Genomic DNA, 22802 nt, shown 5'->3' on the forward strand with positions numbered 1-22802 from the left:
GCCCACCCACAGCAGAGCCACCCTGGGGGATTCCTGGTTATTTTGAGGTGGAAAACCACAGGAAGACAGGCTTCTAATAACCATTCCCCTCAAATAAACAAAGGAAATAGAAAACCTTTAAAAGCTGATGAACAGTTTTCCTTAAAAAATAGTTCAGCTGGAACAGCAGGCAAGGGAGAGAGTCCTGGCCAGAGGCTGTGAGAGACTGAACCCCTTCTCTCCTCCTTCTCCTCCTCTAGGAAAAGTGGTTTAGCACAGTGGAGATGCACAGGAAAAGATGAAGGGTTTAAATCTTCACAGACAAATTGTTATCCTCAATAGACACATTGAGAATTGAGAGAGCAAATAACCTGAGCTGAAGCATCTCCCTGAGCACAGGAAATGGAGAGAGGAGCTCAAACCGCGTCAGGTCTAGAGGGGAAGTTTTCCCCAAGCGATTGTGACCCGCACATTCCCCACCTGCAGCCACTCATGGGGGCCCTTGCCCTCTGTACTGACTCAGTTCCCATCAGTGCCTCGACACAGAGTTCACCAACCAGCAGAAAAGACAAAAAACTCAGAGTTTTTTCTCTGTCTTACAGTCAAGACCTTCCCCACAAGAGCCTCCCTTCCCCTCTGCTGGGAAACTCAGTGGTAGCAATAACATTTCCTCTAGAAGATCTTGCATTGTGCATAGAGAGCACAAAACATTTCATTAATGTCCAGGAGAATCAAAAATCCTAGGTCCAAATTCACAACAAAAAGAGGGGAGGAGATGGGTCTCTTTAGTTATTTGCTGCTGTCTTTTTAAACCTTTAAAAATAATAGAAAATCACTTGAGTGTAACAAGTGAAAGCTGATTCCAGGAGCTGAAGACTTAATAAAAACACCAAATATTGCAAGGCTTGGGATCCAATAATGCTGCCAGTGCTGTGGTGCCTTCTCTTTTCATGGGGGTAACCTTGAAATAAATCCTAAAATGATTACAGGCCGTCGGTTTGAACGCACATGGCTTTTCAGCGAATCGCTGAGCTCTCCAATTCCAGCAAAAATAGATTTCCTTGGGGACAGGAGCATGAAAACACCCTTTGAAAGGGGCACCTGCTCGTTTGGAGGTGTGCTGACGCTGTGCTGTGCGAGGTGTGCTGGCAGCTGGGAGGGGAGGGCATTGTCATTTACTGGGGTCATTTCTGCTGCAGGGACAGAGTTGTTTGGAGGGTCTGCCTTGCCCAGGTTTGCTGGGAGGAGGGGAGGGGGCAGCTCAGCCCCTGCAGCACTCCAGGCACTGGTGGTGTCCCCTCACCGGTGACCAGGGTGGGGTGTGGTGTCCCCTGGTGATTCCAGAGGGCTCCTGGAGCTTTTGGCCCAGGCTCTGCCAGGCAAGCACAGCTCACAGGAGCATCCTCAGCGATGACAAAACCCGTTTGAAACGCTGTGTATCTGTCACCCTCCTTCCCTGACTCAAATCAGCTCCAAACTCTGACTTCCAGTCCCTCCCAAGGGGCCCTGAGCTGCAGCAGGGCCCAGCTCTCTGCACAGGAGCGACTTCACAGCCACAGCAGTCCCTGGAGTTCACCCACGTGCAGAAATCTGTGTTGTGAGCCCGAGCCCTCGTGCAATCCTGCTCTGACCTGGTTTCTCTGCCAGCACAGCACTCTGCCCTGCCCATCAGTTACCCACTGTCACCTGGAGCAGAGGTGGTGGGCTCTGATCCCCCAGCTCTCCCCGTGGCCAGAAGGGATCCCTGGATCCTTCAGCAGGGATCACACTGCCGGAGCTGGCACGGAGCAGAGCTCACAACCATCGGTGAGGCTCTGCCAGGGAGAGCTGCGGTGCCCAGAGCATGCCTGGAGGAAGGCTGTTACAATAAGGAGCAGAGATTAAAAATACTTTTTATCCACTCTCACTACTGGGCCCAGGATGGAGCATCAGGCTGTGCGTGGGAGGGATCTCCTGTGCCAAGCGAGATGGAGTTGGAAACCATCTGACAGAGAGGTGAGGGAGGTCACCCATTACCCTCTGCCTGGGGAGCCTCCTGTGTTTAATGTTGGCCATGCTGCAAAATCAGATTATCCCAGGAAAAGCAGTTTTCAATATATTTTTCTCCCCTGGATAATGTAGCAGTCAACCTTTCACATTTGGCTCCCGAGGATTTGTGGCTGTGCTGTGTTTGCGGTTTTCACCGCCGAGAGCAGAATGTTAAAGTCTGAACTGGAGGTAGGGATGAGCTCCCAGAGTCAGAAATGGTGCAGAGGAGCTCTGCGCAGAGATGCTGTCCTCACCTGGGGCTCCTTCTTTAGGCTGGAGGTGCTGGAGCCAAGAAGCAAAGCAGGGCAGGGATGTGAGGAGCCTGAGCAGGGCTGTCCTTTCCCAGGAGGATCCTGTCCTTCCCCGAGGCTCACAGAAGGGATTTGCTGCTGAGATCCTTTGTAGCTGCACTGTCCCTGCAGCATCTCACCCCAAACCATGCCAGGGCATCTCAGGAAAAATGCACCAGCAGCAGGCTCAGCTCCACAGGGACAGCTTTGGCACCCAGGACTTTCCTTGTGGCTCTCACAAGGAGCTTTGCCATGGTCATGACACAGTGACGACAGCTTGCTTTTCATTTTATGTGCCTTGTAGCCCTAGAGCAGGACCAACATTATTGAACAGGGAGGACAGGAGAACATTCTCTTAGGCATTGACTGGAATTTGAGCAGTGCAATCAGAGCACTTCAGCTTCAGCAGGTCTCCAACCCCACCCTGGGCAGGTTGTGGCTCCTGGGTTTAGGGACAAAGGCTGGGGAGCAGGGCTGTGGAAAAAAGAGGGGGTGCACCACCAGGAACGTGCCCGGTTTTCCCTTGCAGCATCCTAACACCTTCATAAAGGCATGAATCTCCTCAAACACAGACAGCAAATATGAAAGTGGAGCAGATCCTTTCTCCTCACCTGTGGCTGTGTTTATTTAAACCCTCTGTCACCTGCCAGCAGAGACCAGATGTGTGTGTGTGTGGCACAGGAATTCTCCTCCTGTCCTCTGTGGTGTAGAAAAGCACTGAAATTCCCCTTTGCTTATTCTGTTCTTCAGCTCCCCAAGCCAAAATAAACTTTGGGCAAGAAGTAACTCAGAAGCAAAACCAGAATAATTGAAAAATACTTTTCTTTCTTTCAGCAAGAACGGTGTCAAATGTTGTAAAAGCCCCAAGACTCTGCAGTCAGAGCAGAGCTCAGGCTCTGCCCCCAGACCCTCTGACAGTGCCACACTTGCTCAGGAGAGCAATCCCGAGTCAAAAGCCCAGCTCAAGGCACCAGCTGAGTTCCCCCTAAGCCCTTAAAACAGCTGAAGGCACAAGGAGAGAGAAATAATCGTGTTTCAAAGCCCAGGACTCTCTAAGTCCTGGCTGAAGTCACAGCATCAACAGTCCAGAGCAGATCCTGGGAGGAGCAGCATCCTGGGAGAGCCACAGGGACCCAAACCCCCCTCAGCTGGAAAATTAATGGCATTTGACAGACAAATTTGAAGGTGTTGGCCATATTCTGGAGCATTTTTGCAAAGCTCAGCACAGTCAGTCTGGGAGGGCTGTGAAATACCTCAGCACCATGAAAGGACCCGTGCCAAGGCTCAGCCCATTCCCGGTGGGAACTGGCTCAGTCTGGAGACCAGAGGGGACTTGGAGCCAAGAGTGAGGATGGGTTTGCCTGGCAGTGTCTCCTCCTGTAGAGATTGGGGCTTTTTCTGTTGGTTCTCAGCTCAGTGTGACGCTGCTCCCTGCGTGTGCCATCCTGAGGGTGCTGAGGAACAGCAGCGCTTCCCAAATAAACGGGAACTGCGGGGCTGGAGCCCCCAGCTGCTCTGCTGCCCCAGCATTCCATGCAATGGCAGCTTGGAGGTGCTAAATAATGTCCCACAGAGCCACTGGAGAGAGCTGGGGTTGGCCAGACTCCAACTTCTCATTCTGCAAAGGAGACGGAGCAGCGGTGCCAGGGCAGGGGGAGTGGGCTGGATCTGTCCCTGGTGAGCAGTGCTCCTTCCAGGGAGGGTCAGGGGCTCCAGGGGCAGCCCAGCACCGTGGTGTCTGGGCAGGATCCCCTCTGGAAGGACTCTGTGGTGCCAAGAGATGACTTGGCCTCTGCTGAGTTCCTGGAGGGAGCTCCAAGAGCTCCTGGAAGAAGCCAGAGACTCCAGAGTGGGAGTGAATCACTCCCCACGCCGATGCCAGGCAAAGAGCAATTACAGAAATCAGGCAGCACAGAGATGAGAGTACAGAGGTGGGGGCAGGAAAATCACTGCTTCATGCAGTTGAAAAGTTAAAGCCTAGTGTTTCTCTTTCTGCCAGATACGTTATCTCCCTGCCTGCTGCAAATAATGCCCGTGCTGAGAGCCCAGTGAGGATTTCTGGCTTATCAAGTTCGAGGCACAGGAGAGAAATTTGAAGAGCAGGAGGGGAAAGAAAACACGGCTTTAATGTCAGAGCTTTGGAAGTGGAGATCCTTATCAGAGCCTGGTTTCTCCTCTCCTTGATTATGTTCCTTTGAATTTGGACAAAGCACCCAGCCTGGCCAACCTCCACTTCTGGTTCTTCTCGGTTTCACTTTCTGAGCATTGTCTCATTGAAGATGAACACTCAGATTATCCCTGGGGACAGTTCCACAGGCAGGAGACATTTTCTGGGCCAGGAGATGATGAGAGAGACCTTTGTCACTGCTGTTATTAATGCTCCTGGTCACCAGAGACCTGACAAAATCACAGATTCCCCTGGGAGAATGACCCCAACCCACCGAGCCTGGGGTTCAGATGCAGCATTTGGGAATGGTCATTTGGGAATGGTCATTTGGGAATGGTCATTTGGGAAACACCAGGTTTTGATATCAAAGGTGCTTCACAGAGCTGCTCTCCAGAATTATTGTTTTCTCTCCTCCCTTTAATTAAAATGCAGTGTATGAGCTCACCCATCAAATTCTTTCCCAAGGACCTGACTCCTTCCACTTTTATATGTGTGCAAAATCCTTTTGACACAGATCTGTTCTCCTAAATCTGCAATAATTCAGTAATAAAGCTGGCTCAAAACACTACTGGCACAAATGCAGGTGCTCAGTGTCAGAAAAGAAAGAGGAATGAAAGAAACAAAAACAAACTGAGGGCATCTCCCGACCAAGGATAAATGCAGCACTGTGTGGGCCCCCAAATTAGGAACTATTTACAAAACAAAGAGTATTGTGCTGCTCTGACCCATCTAAACTAATGATGGTTTCTTCTGTTTTTTGGGTCAGGTCTCGCTGAGGAAAAGCTTCTTCAGAAGCCAAAGCTGAGCATTTCCAAGGACCAAATTGTCATCTCACCAGGAGATACCCTAAAAATAAAATGCTGGTAAGGATTTCTCAAAAAAACATGCTGGATTTTTGTCCTTGTGTTGGTTGGTTTGGCCCGGCACAGCTCCAGGACAGAGCAGAGCCAGCTGGGAGCTGGGGCTGTGTGGAGGGAGCTGGATGGGCTGTGACAGAGCAGGGAGGAGAGTCTGGGGTCAGCTTGGCCAAATTCTTTGTGTTGTGTTGTTCAGGGGCCCAAGCAAAGCCCTGAGTCAGCACAGGGGAGAGAGGGACGTGCCGTGCTCGAGGACATGGCTGGAAATCCTCTCTGAAACAGGGGCAGATTCAGCTCCTCTGCAGCTAAAATCACTCCTTTGCTCCCTGTCCATGAGGAAACAACAAACAGGATCACCAGGACTTCCACCTTGCCCATCACAGACACTTAAATAAGCAGCAGTCACTGTGTGTGCATTCAAAGACCCAGCCTGTTTAAACACAACCCCTTCTTTAAATCAGATTTAGCCAGGACTTGTGAAAAACCAAAGTGCTGCTGCTGCAAATCACGGCAGCTCCTCGGTCCTGGCACGATGTGTGCCACCAGCCATGCAAGGAGCAGCAGGATTTTGGTGATGGCAGGGAGGGGATGCTCTGGGAATGAGGATACAGCTGGCACAGGAGGAAGGAGCAAACCCAGAGCTCTCTGCTGTGCCAGAACACGCAGCAGCTGCTGGGTCCCACAAAAGGCCTCAGGCTGAGATGGATGGAGGTGTTACTTGTTCTGAGTGGGATTTTTTCACTCTTCACAACTGCCAGAGGTTTTTTCTCAGGTTCTTCTCTGACAATGTTGTAGGAAAAAAGGCTCAAGGTAATACAAACTCTCACAGTTTCTCTCTCTCACACACACACATTGGTTTTACACCTTCTTGTAAGGTTCCCTTGGCTGAAGCCATTATCTGGATGCTTCCTGCAACAGAAGTTACTGAAAACAGTAAAAAAAAAGCCTTGGGAAGGTGAACCTAAGCTTTAGGTTACGCTGACACGTCCCCCCTGATTTTTGTCCCAGACTATTTAATTCTTTGTTATAGTGAAAGGTGAATGGGCTCAGACTGTGTAAATTTGGGATGTCTTCTGGAGTTCAAGGCAGCTTTTTTCCAAATCCCTCCAGCTTGCCATGTGGCTTACGAGGTCAGAACAACCTTCCAGTGGTATTTTTAGCTTGGCAAACAGCAAACATGACGGCAATAAAGTCTGAGCAGTCCTTTAACATCTTGATGGTGCTCTCCATAAAACCTGTGTAGACTCAAAGTCCCTGGGTGCCCCAGGCCAATTAAATCAACATTTCCCAGCAGTTCTCCATCCCCCACCTTTGTCACCTGGAGGAGCACCCTGCTTTTCTCCTATCACCAGATGAATAAATAATTGAAGGAGTCACGGGCACTTCAGTCCCACGAGGCTTTATGGATGCAAAGCAATTCCCATGACAGATCTGAGAAACACAAAAGGATGTGAGCATGGGATGTAACGTGGTCCTGGAACACTTCAGCTCCTTGGCTCAGGTGATTCAAAACCTGGGAAGAGAAGGAAAGTTTGTTTTCTGAATGCAAGACTCCCTGCATCAGCCCCTCTGGGGGTGTCTGCCCTCCTGCCTCCTCTGCCACACTCAGGGCTTGGTTCCTGGCCCAGGGGAGCTCAAGAATTCTTTGTGCTTCCAGGGGCATTGGGGCAGTGTGGGGCACAGCACAGGGCAGCAGCCCAGCGGGGCTCTGGGAATGTCCATCCTCCCGTCAGCTCCAGGATTTTTTCTTGGCCAAGATTTCCTGGTTTGTGGTAGTGGGGCCAAAGCTGCTGCTGCCACTGGCAGAAGTGTGGAAATCCCAAAGCAACAGCCAAAGACTCCAGCTTCCAGCAGGATGGTATATGGAGGGGGAAGAGATTTAAGGAAGCACAGGTGTGAAATGCCAGTGTGCCCTGCAGAACCAGCAGAGCAGGATGGACCCCAGAAGGTGTGGGTGACAGGGACAGGGACGTGGTGACGTGCTGGGAGCTGTGTCTCCATGGGAACTGGCTCTGTTCCCTATTCCGGGCTGGCAATCCCAGTCTGGAGTCACCAGTGACGTTGGTCGGGTGGGGACAGAGCTCTGGCTGCTCGGAAGGACAACGGGAAGCTGCTCTGACGTGGGGTGGGGCTGTCCAAGCCACCAGAGCATCCAAGAACAAGGGTGAGGCTGCTCAGCAGAGAGGATATTCCCGCTTTTCCCAGTGCTCTCCTTCAGCCTCGTGCTGGGAATAACCTCAAGAGCCCAGCTCCGTGTCTGCCTCCTCTCCAGGAAGGCGACAGAAGGACGGGCAGGATCGAGGGCCAAGAGGATGTTTGTGGAAATGTCACTGGATGTCCTGGCAGACGTGCTCTGACTGCATCTATTGCAGCTCTGCAGGCCACAGGAGCTCAGGAGCTCTTGGCTAACTGGGAATTTCACCCAGATCCACGCTTTGGGCATTGCCATCTCAGTCCTGGGTCAGTGGGTCTAGGCTGGATTTCTCCCTGGCAGCACCAAGCTGGGGAGTGCATGGTTCTCACTCCTTCCTCAGCCCCAAAAATGCCAGTGGAAATTCTCAGAGTGAGAAGGGAGAGCCAACCCCCTGTTCTGAGGAAGAGTGGCTCCTCTGCAAACACACACACAGCTCCCTCTCTCCAACACCAACTTCTTCCCCAGGAAAACCCACAGGAGATATCCCCCAACACACCAGTTTCCACATTGAAAACCAGTTTGCTACAAAAACAACCACTCTCTTCATCTCTTAGTCCTGTGTGGTAGCTCTGGTCCATCCCCAGAGCCTCAGAGGGAGCTCCAGGAGCTCCTGCTGCCATGGCCTGATGCTTCCAGCACATCCAGCTGTGGCTTCAGTCAGCTGGGAGCTCTGGGTTCTGCAGCAGGTGACACCCAGGCCCTGCTTTTTGTCCTGAACCCCATGAAATTGCATTTTTTACAAGTTGTGCTGGGAAATCCAACAGCAGAGGGGTCAGGTGGGTGGAATGTGCATGCTCTGCCCTCCTGGCTTGATGTTCTGGATGCTGTCACAAGAGGAATTGGAAAAAAAACGTGTCCTGAGCAGATATTCCCAGATTTGTAACCTGATTAGTTTCAGGCCATTCACAAAAATCAAGACTGAGTCACTGCTGATTAAGCAAGAAAGGTGATGCAAAATTCCATAAATATCCTCCTCTCTCCATGCAGCCTCAGTGCAGGAAAATATACATTAATTTAGCCGTTAAAATATGCAAAATCCTCTGCCTGGAACAAACATATAATTTTATCTGATGCTTTCTAATGTTTGAAGTGGCTAAAATACAGTGTTATAAAAACAAACTTGTGTTCAGGCAGTGTGTTAGGAGAGAAATCAAACTTTTCTCCAGGTGCTTGCTGCAGTTCCCACGGAGTATTTCAGGAACATCTGGGGAGCAGCGTGGGGTGATCCAGCTCAATTTCTGATGGGTGGAAGTGCAAACACTCCACGACCTTTACAAATTATTTGGGAATGACAAGGGTAGGAGCACTGGGAATGAGTGGGCAGAAAGAAGCCCTGATTTTTCCTGAATCCTGTGTAATTTGGGGTGTGTTGTGCTGGCAGGGGAGCCCCGTCTGTGAGCTGGCAGCTGAGGGAAGACAACCCACGGGTGCACGTGAGCGGCTGCCGCGACGTCCCCGGGCTGAGCTGCAGCCAGCTCGTCCTCAGGAGAGCCACTGCCAACGACACTGGGTACCTCAGCTGTGCCCTCAACAGCACCCCCGAGCACCAGGGACCTGTGGCCAGGGTCTATGTCTTTGTCCAAGGTAAGAATTTTGCTTTTTAAATTGTGTTGGGCTGTGGGAGCTGTGGGAGCTCTCCAATCTCTCCACCCCTCTCCACTGGCCCAGGAGGAAGCAGCAGCTCTGACACTGAACAGACCAAATAGATCTGGGTTTTCATGGCAGGTGGATTTTTATGCCAGCTGAATTCTCAGGGATATGGATGTGAGAACCAGAGGTTGCCCATCCAGTGCAGTTCCAGGATTTCCAAGCTGTCCCATCAGTTCAGTGTCTCAAGTAACAGATACACCGACTTCCTAAAATATCCTTTCCTTTTAAGACTAAATTCTCAAATTCTAAAGGGTTTTGCTGTCACAGTGTTTTTCCAAGGATGCTCAAGCCCTGTCTCTTTCCCTTCCTCCCAGGCATGGACAGAATTCTTTGTAATTCCTGCCCTCCTACACATTTGTCCTTACATCCATGAAACATTCCTAGCAGAGCTGGGTGACTGCATTGGACACGTTTTATTGTAAAAAATGTCCCATTGCTCATTTCTGTTCCCTTTGAGCTGTCTGTCCCCCACATCCCAGAATCATTGAGTTCAGATCCAGGAATAAATGGAAGCAGGAACTTCAGAGAAGCATGGTCCTCCTCTGTGGTTAAGAGAATGCAACCTATTGAAGAATCATTCCAATAATGGGATTTTTTGTTAGAATATTCCCCCCAAATGCTGGGGTTTTTTCCAAATCTACTTGACAAATGCATTACTAAACACTGAATCATCTTGCATCTTCTGAGCTGGAATTGTGACTCCTCAGATGAAGGAGCTGACTTTTAGTGCCATGAATAGGGGATGACATGAACTCCTCTGGTGCTGGATAGGCTCAGCCTTCGCTTCCCCACAAATACTCATGTGGATTAATTAATTTCATTTTCTTAGTAAAAGCTAAAATGTGGTGTTCTGAATCCTCTTACACAAATGCTGCACAGGCAGTGAGTTTGTCTGATGGTATTTGAAGGGAGCTGCAAACTTTCACCTCCAGAAAACACAGATCTTCACTGGGCAGCTCTGCCTCAGGGTCTCAGCGTGTTGCCAGTGATTGTGAACCAACACAAGGAGTGATTTCCATCTCCCAGAGGACTCTGTTATGCCCACACAGCTAAATTCAGCTTCTGCACCTCCAGGTGAACACACCTGCTCGATTCATGTGGGTGACACTTTCCTGCCTGTTGAAAACAGTCCCTTTTTACCCTTATCCTGCTTTCCCAGCAAGTTTTCCTCTAATTGGAAATTGGCTTTTTGGCATTACTTCTTAGTTCCTGAAGTAATTTTTTTTTCTCCCTTTCTATTTCCTTTCTCTGTTGGTTTTTTTTTTTTCTCTTGGTGCTCTGGTTGCTTTATCCACCCTGGTTCTTGTGCTGAGCCGTTTCCTTTTCCCATTACACCCAGCTCAGATGCCCCAGGTCCAACATTGTTAACCCAGCCTGTCCCACACTCCAGGAAACTCAATTTTCTGTCCACATTCAGGGCCCTGGCTGCCTACCCAGCCCTTCATTACTCTGTGGCAGGAGCACGTGCAGGAAATGTTGTGGATCTTTTGGGACTGCCTGAGCACTTTCCTGAAGAAAATATCCCAAGTTATGAAATGCCTCGCAGGGGGATGCTCTTGGAACAGAGCTGATCTTAAAAAAATGGCAGGATGTCCTTCTGCTTGCCAAGGTTCTCCTGACAAACAGCACAAAATCACCCTCTCAGGTGCACTCTAATTGTGTCCCATGTCCTCCCTGCTCTAAAAACTCTTACTCAGACTCCTGTGCTTGAAAAGCCATGGAAGGAAAAGTGGGTGGAAAATCCTGTGGCTTGTCCCGTGCACCCCAAAGCAGGGCTCTGTCCCAGCAGCTCATCCTGAAGCTGCAGGTTCCTGCTGGGATCTGGGATCTGAGGAAGCTGCTTGGCCCAGTGAAATGGAGATATTTATACCTCAGCATGGATCTGTCCTCAGGGCATGCTCTTCCTGCCATTCATTTCCCCTGGATATTTGTTGGAAGCCAGCAGGCTGCCCTGGGGACCAGGAAACTGCTCTGGACTTAAGGACTTCAGAGCACACCTATGGCTTTCTTCAATATTTAAACATGCCTTTTGAAGGGAATTGCTGTGACAGTGTCTGGGCAGTGCTGAGAAAGCCACCAGCTGTCTCCAGGTGAGGGAACTCACAGATCCTGGCAGTGCCAGGCAGGGGTGAGACCCAAAGCTCATCTCTGTGGATGTTTTGAGGGGAGAGCAGGTGCTCAGTGCGGTGTTTGTGAGGCTGAGCCAGCTGAAGGCACAAAATGTGGAGCCAGCCCCTGAAGGCTGGAGATTCCTCTGAGGTTACAAACCATTATTGCCAAAAAAGGAAGGGGAATGGTATTTTTCCCTTCATTCCTGGCAGGCTGCTTGACAACGAAATGAGAACAAGATCATGTCGGAAGCCCTGTTCTTGGCCATTATTTCCTGTGCCGGCTCCTGTTTTTCCAGCCTCCCTGGAGGGGTTTGTGAGCTCTGGCAGGACCTGGCACTCCTGGGGTGTGTGTGTGACCCTGGGGACAGGAGAGGTGGCTGCCACCCCTCAGCTGTGCCCAGGCACTGAGGGAGGCCCAGCTCAGGAGCTTCATCCTGGATTAATTGTTCCCGAGGCCTTCTCTGCCTCCGGCTGCAGCTGCGAGTCCCAAGGACCATCATTAAAAAGGAAGATAACTCCTTCTCCTGTCGCCCATCTCCCTGTTGGAAATCCAGAGTAGCCCAGGGCTGGAGCAGAAATAGTTGGGAGTTGTTAACTGTTAATTCCATGGCAGCTCTGAGGGATAATCCCTGCAGGGAAAGGCCGGGCCTGGGCCCACACTGCAGCTCCATGGAAAATGCTGCCACAGCCAGGCAGACACAGCATCTGCTTCCATCTGCCTTCTGCAGTTTCCCTCTGACCAAGGGACACCTCCCTGTGAGGAAAACCCTTGTTTATTGCAGCTTTTGGGATCCCTGTGCCAAGGGACAGAGCAGGAGGTGTGAAAATACAGACAGTCCCCCTGACAGTGGTCCCCTCAGTATGTTATCCACTTTATTCTTATATTAAATCCAAAACACAGCATTGTTCCAGCTAGGAAAAACTATCCCAGACAAAACCAGGTCAGCATTCACCCTTGAATCCATATCTTTTCCACCATGACAGGTCCCACATCCCACATTTTCCAATGCCCCATTGCCTTTCCTGTCTCACATATACACACAGATCTCCTTCCCAGCACATATAAAATTTAACATGGCTTAGAGAAAGAGGAAAAAAAGGACAAATCAAGCAAAGATTCATTCCACCTTCCCAAAGGGCTACCCCAGGCTCCAGTCTAGACAGGAGTCAGGACTTGCAGCTCTCAGCTATTTGAAATACTGTCAGTGTCAGCAAAGTCAGAGTCCTGGGGGTGTCAGCTGGGAGAGCTCCTGGCTCAAATCCTGCCTCAGCTCCAAGTTCCCCCAGCAGCCCCAGTGTCACAGCCAAGGATCTGCTGCATGTTTTGTACCCCTGAGTCAGTGATCAGAGCAAGGAACAGCAGTCCTGCTGCCTCCACCTTGTGTGCCTCCAGTGCTGAGGTCACCAGAGCTGGGCACATCCTGCCAAAGAGTGTCTGGAAAAGTTCCTCCAGGTTTCCAAGCTGGGATTCCTGCCCAGCCCTGGTTTGCTCTGCCACAGCTGTAGTGTTAAAAGAGGCACCTCCTCACTGTATGGGGCCAGCAGCATCCTTCAGCATCTTTTATGCAAAGCAGGGCTGTTACTCTATTTTGTGAAATAATTATGGCCATGGTAGAGCTGCTTCTCAAATAACTGCTTCAGGAACATCAGTCCCACCTCCTCTGAGTGCAACAGGCACAAAATGTTGTGTGTGAACCCACGAGGGGCTGAGCAAACAGACTGGATTCCCCAGTTATTCCTGCTTGCTCCAGTGGGGCTAGTTTTTAACAAATATTTTAACAGAGAACAGTTAAAAAGTGAGTATTTTAACAGTGTGTCCCCACCCAGAGCCATCAGCTGCTGGTGTTTTACCACCTCAGTGTGAAAGAGGAGCACAGGACTGAGGGGGTCATTTGCTTCTTAGCACTGGTGCTCACAAGAGCACAGGAAACCCACAAAATGCCCCCACAGAAAATTGGAGTTCTGGCTCCTTTTAAAGCTCATGTGAGCACCATGAAGGCACAGCCACACTGCAGTCCTGCCAGGAGTCCAGAGCACGAGGACTGGAAATCAAATTTGAAGCAAGACAGACATTTTTTATGGGAGCACAAGTCCTGCTGAGGCCATTCCAGAGGGAGAAGGGGGATGCATCCAAGCACAGCTTGTCCTGCTGGAGCATCTCCTTGCTGGTCAGCTCCAGGGAAAGGCAGGAGCTCTGCCTTGCTGCTACACAGAGTGAGGAGAGGTGGTCCAAGTGCTGCACCAGGGTGGGATTCCCATCAACCACAGCCCAGGGATGAGCAGCCCCATCAGCCTCGTCCCTTTCCCACCATGAGAAATCTAAAGAGGCTGGAAGAGCATGGAAGAGCCCCTCAGATGAGATCATATTTTTGTTCTGATGTTCTTTGAAGCTGATTTCTGCCTCCTTAATCCTCTTGACAGTTCACAGAGATAATCTGAAAGTGAGAAGCAGAACTGCAGGGCTGGGGTGACAGCTTTGGGCTTTGGCTCACTTTTCCCAAGATATTACCAGTGGGAACAGAACTGGAGCTGCATTTCTTCTTTCTTTGAGGCTGCAGACTTGCTGCCAGCCCTGGGCCAGCTGAGACAGGCAGCTGAGCTGTGTACCCTGCAGTCCTGTCCCTGTCCTGCAGCAGCTCTGGGAGGGCTGGCTGCACATCCCAGCTCCGTGTCAGAGCGTGCTGAACACAGGCTGTGCCCAGGGCAGGACCCTCCAGGATTGAGGGCTGCATCCAAGGGAAAAGCAAGATGCTTTTAGCTCTGAATCAAGGCATTCAGTATCTTCAAATCATGTCCTGAAGGGTCTCACTTGAAAGCAGAGGAGGCTTGTAGGATGAGATGAGCGAGCAGCAGAAGCTCCTGGCACTGGCGGTGACGGCTCCCGGCAGCCCAGCAGAAAGAGAGGATCCCTCCCCATGGATCAAGGATTTCTAAATGTAATCCCAAACTCCAGAATCACAAACACTTCCTCCACTGCTTCCTTCCTGGTTTGTATCCCCTCAGTGGCTGCTAATGGCTGAGCCTTCCCCAAGGTGGGAGATCTGCTCTTAACAGGACTTCAGGTGAAGCTGGAGATTTCCCACAAAGTCAAACCTGCCTAAAATCTGGTGGGGGAGTCAGAATTTATAAATTCTTCTGCTGCTTGAAACATAATTCCAGACAAAGCATGGAGGCTTCTTTTTCTTTTTCTGCGGTGTTTTGTTGGGATTTTTTAAAAATAAATCTTTCCATTTTGCTTTTATTTGCTTGGCAGCAAGAAGAATTTTGCTTCTCCAATTTTTGAAGTTAACACTTTTTAGAATGATATTTTTTTTCTCTACAAATATTCCTGTGTTTCTAACAGTGATCTCCAGGGGAAGAGTGCATTTCATTTGACCAAAACAGAATGCTTCATGTTGACTCAGAATGGCTTCTGGGGATTTTGCAGCCACTCTTGTTTTGCCTAAAGAGAAAATATTCTGCTTTCTGTTTAATCTAAACATTCCACCACCAATTCTTTTAATTGGCCCGCCAAAGTGAAAGGTCTTTTATTTTCAAAGATCCAGTTTCAAAACAAGTGTCTTTATAGGAGTTAGTGCTGTACCTAGAGGCAGCTTTGATGGGTCACCAGGGGGAATTCAGCAGGCCAGGCTTTCCAAAATGCTCTGCCCAAAGTGACTCTGCTGTGCTGCTAATGCTGCTATTACTGTAAAGAACAGGTTATAAACCTCCTCTCGGTGGTTTTGACCTTGATGAAGACAAACTTCATGGGGATTATGTCAAAATATGAACTTAAAGAACCTGTGAATCTCTGCCCAGCTTAGGTATGGCTGAGTGAAGAAAATAAATGGAGAGGGCGAGAGAATTCTCTTTATCTGGAACAAAGCGAGGGGCAAAATGAGAATGTTCAGGAATTTCACGGACATGAAGAACCGTGAATGGCCATTTAGTGCTCATCATCCTCGTGGGCTGACAGCACCTGAAGGGAGAGGAGATGTCAGCTCCGGGGCTTGGGGTGTGAGACAAACACCACGAGACAAATCGCTGTCACGGTGCGGGAGACACGGGAAGAATGAAAAAAAAAACCCCTAAATCCTGTATAAAATCCTCTGTGTGTGTGTGTGTCAGGAGGAGGTTTCAGAGGCACAGGCAGAGAAATAAAGAGCTGTAGGAGAGATTGAATCTACAACATGAGGGGTTTAAATCCCTCAGCTTCAGGCAGGATGGAGCTGTGATGCCTCTGAGAGGGGGATACCAGTGGAGAGCCCCTGGAGAGAGGCCCCTGTCCTACAGGTGACACTGAACAAAGAGCAGGTGTCACAGGGACTCCTGGACCTGTGTCCTGAATCTGGGTCCTGGATCTGGGTCCTAGATCTGTGTCCTGGTTCCATATTCCAGACCTGTGTCCCAGACCTGTGTCCTGGATCCATGTCCTGGATCCATGTCCTGGATCCGTGTCCTGGATCTGTGTCCCAGACCTGTGTCCCAGACCTGTGTCCTGGACCTGTGTCCTGGATTTATATCCTGGACCTGTGTCCTGGATCTATGTCCTGGATCCATATTCCAGACCTGTGTCCTGGATCCGTGTCCTGGATCCGTATTCCAGACCTGTGTCCCAGACCTGTGTCCTGGATCTGGGTCCTGGATCTATGTCCTGGATCCATATTCCAGACCTGTGTCCTGGATCCATGTCCTGGATCTGTGTCCTGGATCCATGTCCTGGATCTGTGTCCCAGTCCTGTGTCCTGGATCGATGTCCTGGATCCATAATCCAGACCTGTGTCCCAGACCTGTGTCCTGGATTTATATCCTGGACCTGTGTCCCAGTCCTGTGTCCTGGAACCGTGTCCTGGATCTGTGTCCTGGTTCCATGTCCTGGACCTGTGTCCCAGTCCTGTGTCCTGGATCCATGTCCTGGACCTGTGTCCCAGTCCTGTGTCCTGGATCCATGTCCTGGACCTGTGTCCCACAGCTGCTGTGGAGCTGTGAGGGGAGAGTTGAGATTGCCCAGCTGAGCTGGAAGGCCCAAAGCTCATCCCAAGCAGCAATTAATCTCCTCCTGGACGAGCATCCAAACATGAAGGGCTTCGCTGCCTGCAGGAAAACAATGTTCCCGTTGACCTTTGGGTTGCTTTTGTGTGTTCCATGCTTGCTGTCCCTGGGGTTGGACAGTCCCTTCCCTCCCTGTGCTGCTGCCACGGCTTCCTTGGCCATGCTTTTTGTGTTCCCTCCCAACACCCTGGCCTGCCTGAGCTTCCTGCAAACTTCCACTGACCTGGGGAGCCAGACATGCAGTCTGAGAGCCAGGGGAAGGGGCCTTTCCCTCGCCTCCCAGCTGGGGCTGCAGCTGATAAATCCCCAGCGAGCTTCAGCTCTTGTCTCTCCTCACATGCAACGAGCCCGCAGTAAATCACTCTTGTTAATTTTCCTCTGGGAATTGCTGGGTGTTTCTTTCTGGGTGAAATTCATAGGGCATTTCACCTTCCCAGCTCAGGAGGAACAGATGTGCCAAGCTACAGGGAAATATTCTGTTCTCATCAAGGGTTTCTTTGCTGAGGAATTTCCCCCCAGAGTTCAGTGCTGGTGACTGTGGAGAGGACAACACCTGCATTTCCCATGCCACAGCTCTCCAGATTGCAACACTTGAGTGCAATTGATTTACACCACCTGGAACTGGACATCTTCCAGGCTGAGGTTATCATTTTGAAAGAAAAGTGACCCTGTCCCTTTTGTTTCAAGAAGTTCTGTCTCTGAGAGAGTTTTTTACAAGGAGTTAACTGATTGCTGGTGGACTGGAGGTGGTGAGCATTGTTGGAAAGCTGGCAGTGACACTCCTGATGTTCCAGCAGATCATTTTTCCACGCCACTGTCAGTGTGAACTACTGAGGGGTTTCAGGAAAGATCTATTTTTTTTTTGCTTGCACAAACCATAACAGAGGTATCAGCTGGCAGTTGATTAGCTCAGAACTTATCCCTTGTCATTCTGTTAAGCTCCAAAGCTGGGCCACTTTAAATTTCCTTATCTGCCAAGTGAGCAGTCCGGAAAGTGCTGGAAAGCCTCTCCTTCCCAATGGCACTGCCTTGCTCCTGCTTAGGAGGGGTTTTGGAGCAGCTGGAGAGGGACACACAAGGTTTGAGCTCTTCTCAGCGTGCTGGGGCTCTTTAGTGCTTGATGACTGAGATACTTGAGGCTGTCCCATCCCTGGAAGTGTCCAAGGCCAGGCTGCATGGAGCTTGGAGCAAGCTGGGGTGGTGGGAGGTGTCCCTGCCCATGGCAGGGGTGGCACTGGATGGGCTTTAAGGTTCCAACCCAAACCATTCTGGGATTCTGTGACATTGTTGTTTTTTCCCTTTTGCACGGAGTTCTACAGTTAGGGAGGGAAACAAAGGCTCCCTGGCCTCAGGGATAGACCCAGGTGCTCGACCTTCCCCTGCAGCTGGCCCTGTCACTGCAAGGTCACTGTCCCCCGATGGCCAAAGTGCAGCCCTTGCCTCCTGGACGGGGCTCTCAGGGTCAGGCCTGCAGCAGGACAGCTCCACAAGCTGCTGCCCCAGCAGCACCCTCCCTCCAGGAGCTGAAATCACAGCACGTTCCAGGTTGGAAGGGATCCCCAAGGATCACAGAATCCAGCTCTTAAACAGAGATCAAAACCACAACCTTGGCTTTATTAGCACCCTGCTCTGACTGACTGGGCTTATCCCAGGGCTCCCACAAACATCCCACTCACAGATATCCCATCCACAGGTATCCATCCACAGATATCCCATCCACAGGTATCCCATCCACAGGTATCCATCCACAGATATCCCATCCACAGGTATCCATCCACAGATATCCCATCCACAGATATCCCATCCACAGGTATCCATCCACAGATATCCACCCAAAGGTATCCCCACCTGTTTAAGAGCTCTGATATTGCAGATGGAAAGAGGGAGGGAAAAGCCCTTTCACGGCAGAGAAAAATAAACTGGACAAATCACTGAGATAACACAAATTACTGAGATAACACAAATCACAGAGATAACACAAATCACAGCCATCTGCTCTAGGACACCCCAACTGTGTTAGCAAAGGGGAGAACCCATAAAATAGAAAACCTTTTTCTCTTTATTTTTTTTAAAACACAGTGAGAATGATGCCCAGGAGACCCAACACTCAGGAGTGATTAACAATCACCACAGCTGGAGCCATTCTTTCCTTTTCCCCATCTTTATCACCCAGGAACTGCCTCTTGCTGCTGTTAAGTGCACTGTGATTTTAAGATACCATCAAGATTCCAAAGATTGATGGTAGAAGGTCAGATTTATCTAGTTTGGCTTCCAGTTCAGATTGTAGCTTATCTGGGGTAGTTTATCTGCAGCCCCTGGTTGGACATGTGGCAATTCAGGAGCAGGCTGCTATTAAAAATCAATTAGGACTGAAATACAGCTTCTGTCACACGCCCTGTAAATCCCTGCTTCCTTTCCCATTAGGAGAATCAGTAGCACCATACCTGCCCTGTTTGCAGCTGGGAAAAGGTAGATTAATTTTAGGTCTCTTGTGATTCTGAAAATTTGGTGGATATGAGTCTTGAAGTTTGGGAAAGATGGTGGAGAATAAATATGTTTTGTTCCTGAACAGGAAATATTTTTGAGCCATTTTATTCTGTTTTGTCTAAGATGCATTGATAGTTGCACAGTTCAATATTTTTCCTGCATTTTAGGATTATTTCATATTTGTTTAGCTGCCTTCTTTTAATTTATGTTACTTCTTAAACAAACAGTGCTATTCTGAAAATCTCTAAAAATACTGGCCGAAATAGTTTTAAATTCCGTGCTTCCATCTTTTCAGTCAAAATCTGATCCTGAATTGTGGATAATTTGGTATCAGGAAGCTCCTTTTTTCCCCCAGAAAATTTCCTCTTGGCCTGTATCTTTATCCATCCATCCTACACCCTTTTCCATCCATTCCATACCTTTGTCCATCCCCTGTCACTTGGCACATCCCTTGTTCCTTCCTTTTCTCCACAGGACAAGAAATAATTGTGATTACATTTCCCCTGACACCTTCTTGCACTTTGTTGCAAATAAACACAAAAATCTACTTTCTCTGCTTTTTCCTATCACAAATAATTACCCAGTGTCTTCTTTTAAGTAGAATAAAAATAAAAATATTGTCACATTTGATACCTCCCAGTGTGGTTCAACTAGAGAGCAAGACTGCAGAGGGATTAAGCTGCAGGGATAAACACTAAACACATTTTCATAATGTGACCCAACAGGAGAATTTAGCATTTTTGGGAAAGTGCACGAGACACTGGACTGAATATAAACATTTCCTATTTGTTCTGGGGCTTGGACCAAGCTACAAAGTTGTGGTTCAAAGATCAGGTTTCTCTGCTCAAGGCTTGATTAAAACCAGGGCCTGCCTGGCCAGAAAGTTCAGATGTGTATCTGAAACTTCCCAAATGTGGGGAGATTAGAGATCTAATGTTTTAATTCTAATTAATCTCTCTCACATAACGTTTCCTGCAATGCCCTTACGCCAAAGCACAGCCAGAATAAACCAGTGACGTGGAAGAAAAGCTGGCATAAAAAACAGCACTAGAAATTAGAGAAATCATCAAGATTTGGGGTCTTTATGTGCCTTGGCTCCAGTGCTCGTGCTCAGCCCCTCGTCCCAAGTCCACACACGAATCCCAATTCTCTGGTCCTTGCAGAGTGCCCTGAGTCCCTTCTGTAAAACACCACCATCACCTCCCTCGTGGCCTTTCTGGCTCACACACCACTCCAGCCAACACTTGCTCTCCTCCTGATGAAGCCCATGGTTTGTTTTGTCTGCTGAGGACAAAACTCCCAGTTCTCAGAGCTAAAATGAAGCTCCAAACCCCACAAAAGGCAGCAGGGCCACTCTGCTGTGTCCATCCCTGCCTTGGTGTGGTTGGGAGTGAAAGTGGGGTGGGTTGTGGAGCAGAGGAGCTCCAGCTCTGCTCTGAGCTGATTCTCTGAGGGTTAATTCCAGGTGACAGCACTTGGGTATTTCCCTGGAATTCCTTAAGCAAAGGCTGCTATCAGTCAAGAAATGCCTGTTGATGTCCCCAGATGAAGGACAGGAGGGCTCCCAAGGCCCAGAAGTATCTTGGCACTGTGAGCTGGTAATCCATGAAGTTTTTCACGTCTCTGCACAGAAATGTGTCGTTCTGGGGAATTTCTGGATGAACATGGGGTTAAATCCAAGGAATTGGTCATTGGCTGGAATCCCTGTGTGACAGTGGCAGGATTTCACTGGATGTCCTCCAAGGGAGCCTTTCTGGGCAGTTCAGTGCTCACACTGCTGTGCCCTTCCCGTGACTGAGCAGCTTTCCAAATCTTTCTTCTCCCTGCAGACTACAGGAATCCGTTTGTGGAGATGTACTCGGAGCACCCTGACATCATCTACATCGTGGATGACAGGAAAACAGTGGTGATCCCCTGCCGGGTCACCTCACCAGACATCAAACCCAAGCTCACCCAGGTAAGAGATGGCTCCAGACAAGCTCAGTTCAAGGTCTGGGCTGCCAACAAAGTGGGGAAAACCACAAATTTAGATGCATAAAGCTGGGGAAGTTCCATAAAAAATAGCAAAGACACTGAAAATCCAGAAACATGAACCTGTTTGTGCAGTGTGTTACTGTTGAACTGGGTAAAAAGATTTTTTGGGGGATTGGGCTGAGTTTATCACATGTTTTTTTTTTAATGTTGTGGCTTAGTGTTCCTCCATAAATTGGCAGAGGTAGATGACAAAGCAGGAAAGAAGGATGACAAAGAAGGAAAATAGTTTCCTTCAAAATTCTTTGTGTAACACCCATTTCTCTCTGAAAGGTTCTCTTTGAACCTCCCTAGAACAACTGCCCATTTTTGCTCCATTTCATCAATTCAAACCAAGTTTCAGCCTTGGGAATAGATGGTTCCAGCATCCATCCCTTTGGCAGCAGCTACACCTGAATTCAAGGTTACAGCACAGTCTGTGCAGGCCAAGGCTGTTTGGGATAATAAAAATGGAAATTTAAGGTCTGGGCCCTGATCAGTCAATGGAGTCACTCATTTAAAGGCTTCAGAACTGCCCTCCAGAGTAGCCTGTCATGGAGTGAGGAGCAGGACAGACATCTCCTGGCTCCAATCCTGCATTTAAGATCAGGAATTCTGTGCCTTTCCATTCCCCTGCCAGTCTGACAGCTCAGGAAACCCTAAAGGGAACAGGAGCTCATGCTGTGCCCCTTTTCCAGCCTGTTCTGGAGGGGCTGTGAGGAATGAGGCTGCTGTGGATATGGCAGAGAGGGCTCTGAGCACCTCTGCTCCTTGTGGCAGTTCCATGCCTTAGATGTCCCCTTTTCCTGGGAGATAGCACATGGAATCACAAGGACTGGGACAGGGCTCCAGCTCCTGCTGGGACCCATGGAACATTCCCAGTAGAGGTGCAGAGGGACAGCAGGAGCTTTATTGCTTTGGAGATCTCTATTTTTAAATTCCATCAGCTGGGATTAAAGTGGGGAAGGAGGCTCCTCTCCAGTTTTCTTTCCAGTTTTCTTTCCAGTTTTCTTTCTCTTTAGGCTGGATAAGTGTTACCACCTTCCCTCCTAGGCTATAAAAATGAAACATCCCTGTCTGATTTGACACCAAATCCACCAAATTCATGGCTGGAGCAGTGCTGGCACCATCAGGGTGGCCTTGGAATTCCCATCTCCACATTTATTCCCTCATTGATGGACAGCCCTGCTCTTCTTGCTTCCCAGCCAAATTCCTGGTCATTTCTCCAAACACAAACTGCATCCCAGCTGCTGGAACGAAATCTCCACTGAAATCTCTCCCACAAAAAGTTGTTCCCAGAAGATTTCCTCCTCCAGGGCTGAGCAGCTGGGGCTCGGGGCAGGGAGGCAGAGGCTGGGCAGAGCTCCCAACAGCATCCCAAAGGGATGTGGCACCTTGGGAAGCTCCAGGATCCAGCCGAGGATGGCAGCACTGGCTTGGCCCTGGCTGGGAATCCCACTGATGCCTTGCAGTGGCTGCCTAGAACAGAGGCCAGGCAAAGTTAAGAGAATAAAATGGGGATTTATTAAAGGCCTTCAAACAGGTTCACCTTGGGCAGTCAGAAGCCTCTGGGGATCCACCCAACATGGATGATGGACACGAGTTTTTCAGACAATTATAAATTTAGTCCAGTTACATATCAGGGGTTAATCCTCCAATTACAGCTTCAGGTAATGAAGTCATATTCCCCCAGTTTGCTCCCTTCCAACTCACTTTTGTCGATACTTTTTGCGCCCTGAGGCAGTAGAGCAGACTCACATTTCAGGCCTAGAGGAATTGAGGCAGTAGAGCATCTGTGGATTTCAGGCCTAGAGGAATTGTTTTGTCTGACCAAAATGGGAAGAGAATTACCTGACACTCTGTATGGAGTTTGGAGTTCTACACTCATGCAGTGCAGGGATTGAAAGATAGAAAAGATGAAATCCTACGGCACCAGCAGAGCGCCGAGGCGGCGGCTCCCGCGCCAGGAGGAAACGGAGCAGGAGAGGGGCGGAGGTG

The 22802-nt window shown here is 49.5% G+C and overlaps 1 protein-coding gene across 1 annotated transcript in view; it reads left to right on the forward strand.

Annotated features, from left to right (window-relative positions):
- The window catches only part of LOC111929245 (vascular endothelial growth factor receptor kdr-like), a 125100-nt gene that overhangs the window by 27354 nt on the left and 74944 nt on the right, over positions 1–22802 (forward strand). Inside the window, exons 2-4 of the mRNA XM_023926759.2 lie at positions 5231–5327; positions 8897–9099; positions 20624–20751. Coding sequence (XP_023782527.2) covers positions 5231–5327; positions 8897–9099; positions 20624–20751 — 428 coding nt within the window. The remainder of the gene's footprint in view (positions 1–5230; positions 5328–8896; positions 9100–20623; positions 20752–22802) is intronic.

This window comes from Cyanistes caeruleus, chromosome 14 (genome assembly GCF_971803275.1).
Source record: "Cyanistes caeruleus chromosome 14, bCyaCae1.hap1.1, whole genome shotgun sequence".
Lineage (NCBI taxonomy): Eukaryota > Metazoa > Chordata > Aves > Passeriformes > Paridae > Cyanistes > Cyanistes caeruleus.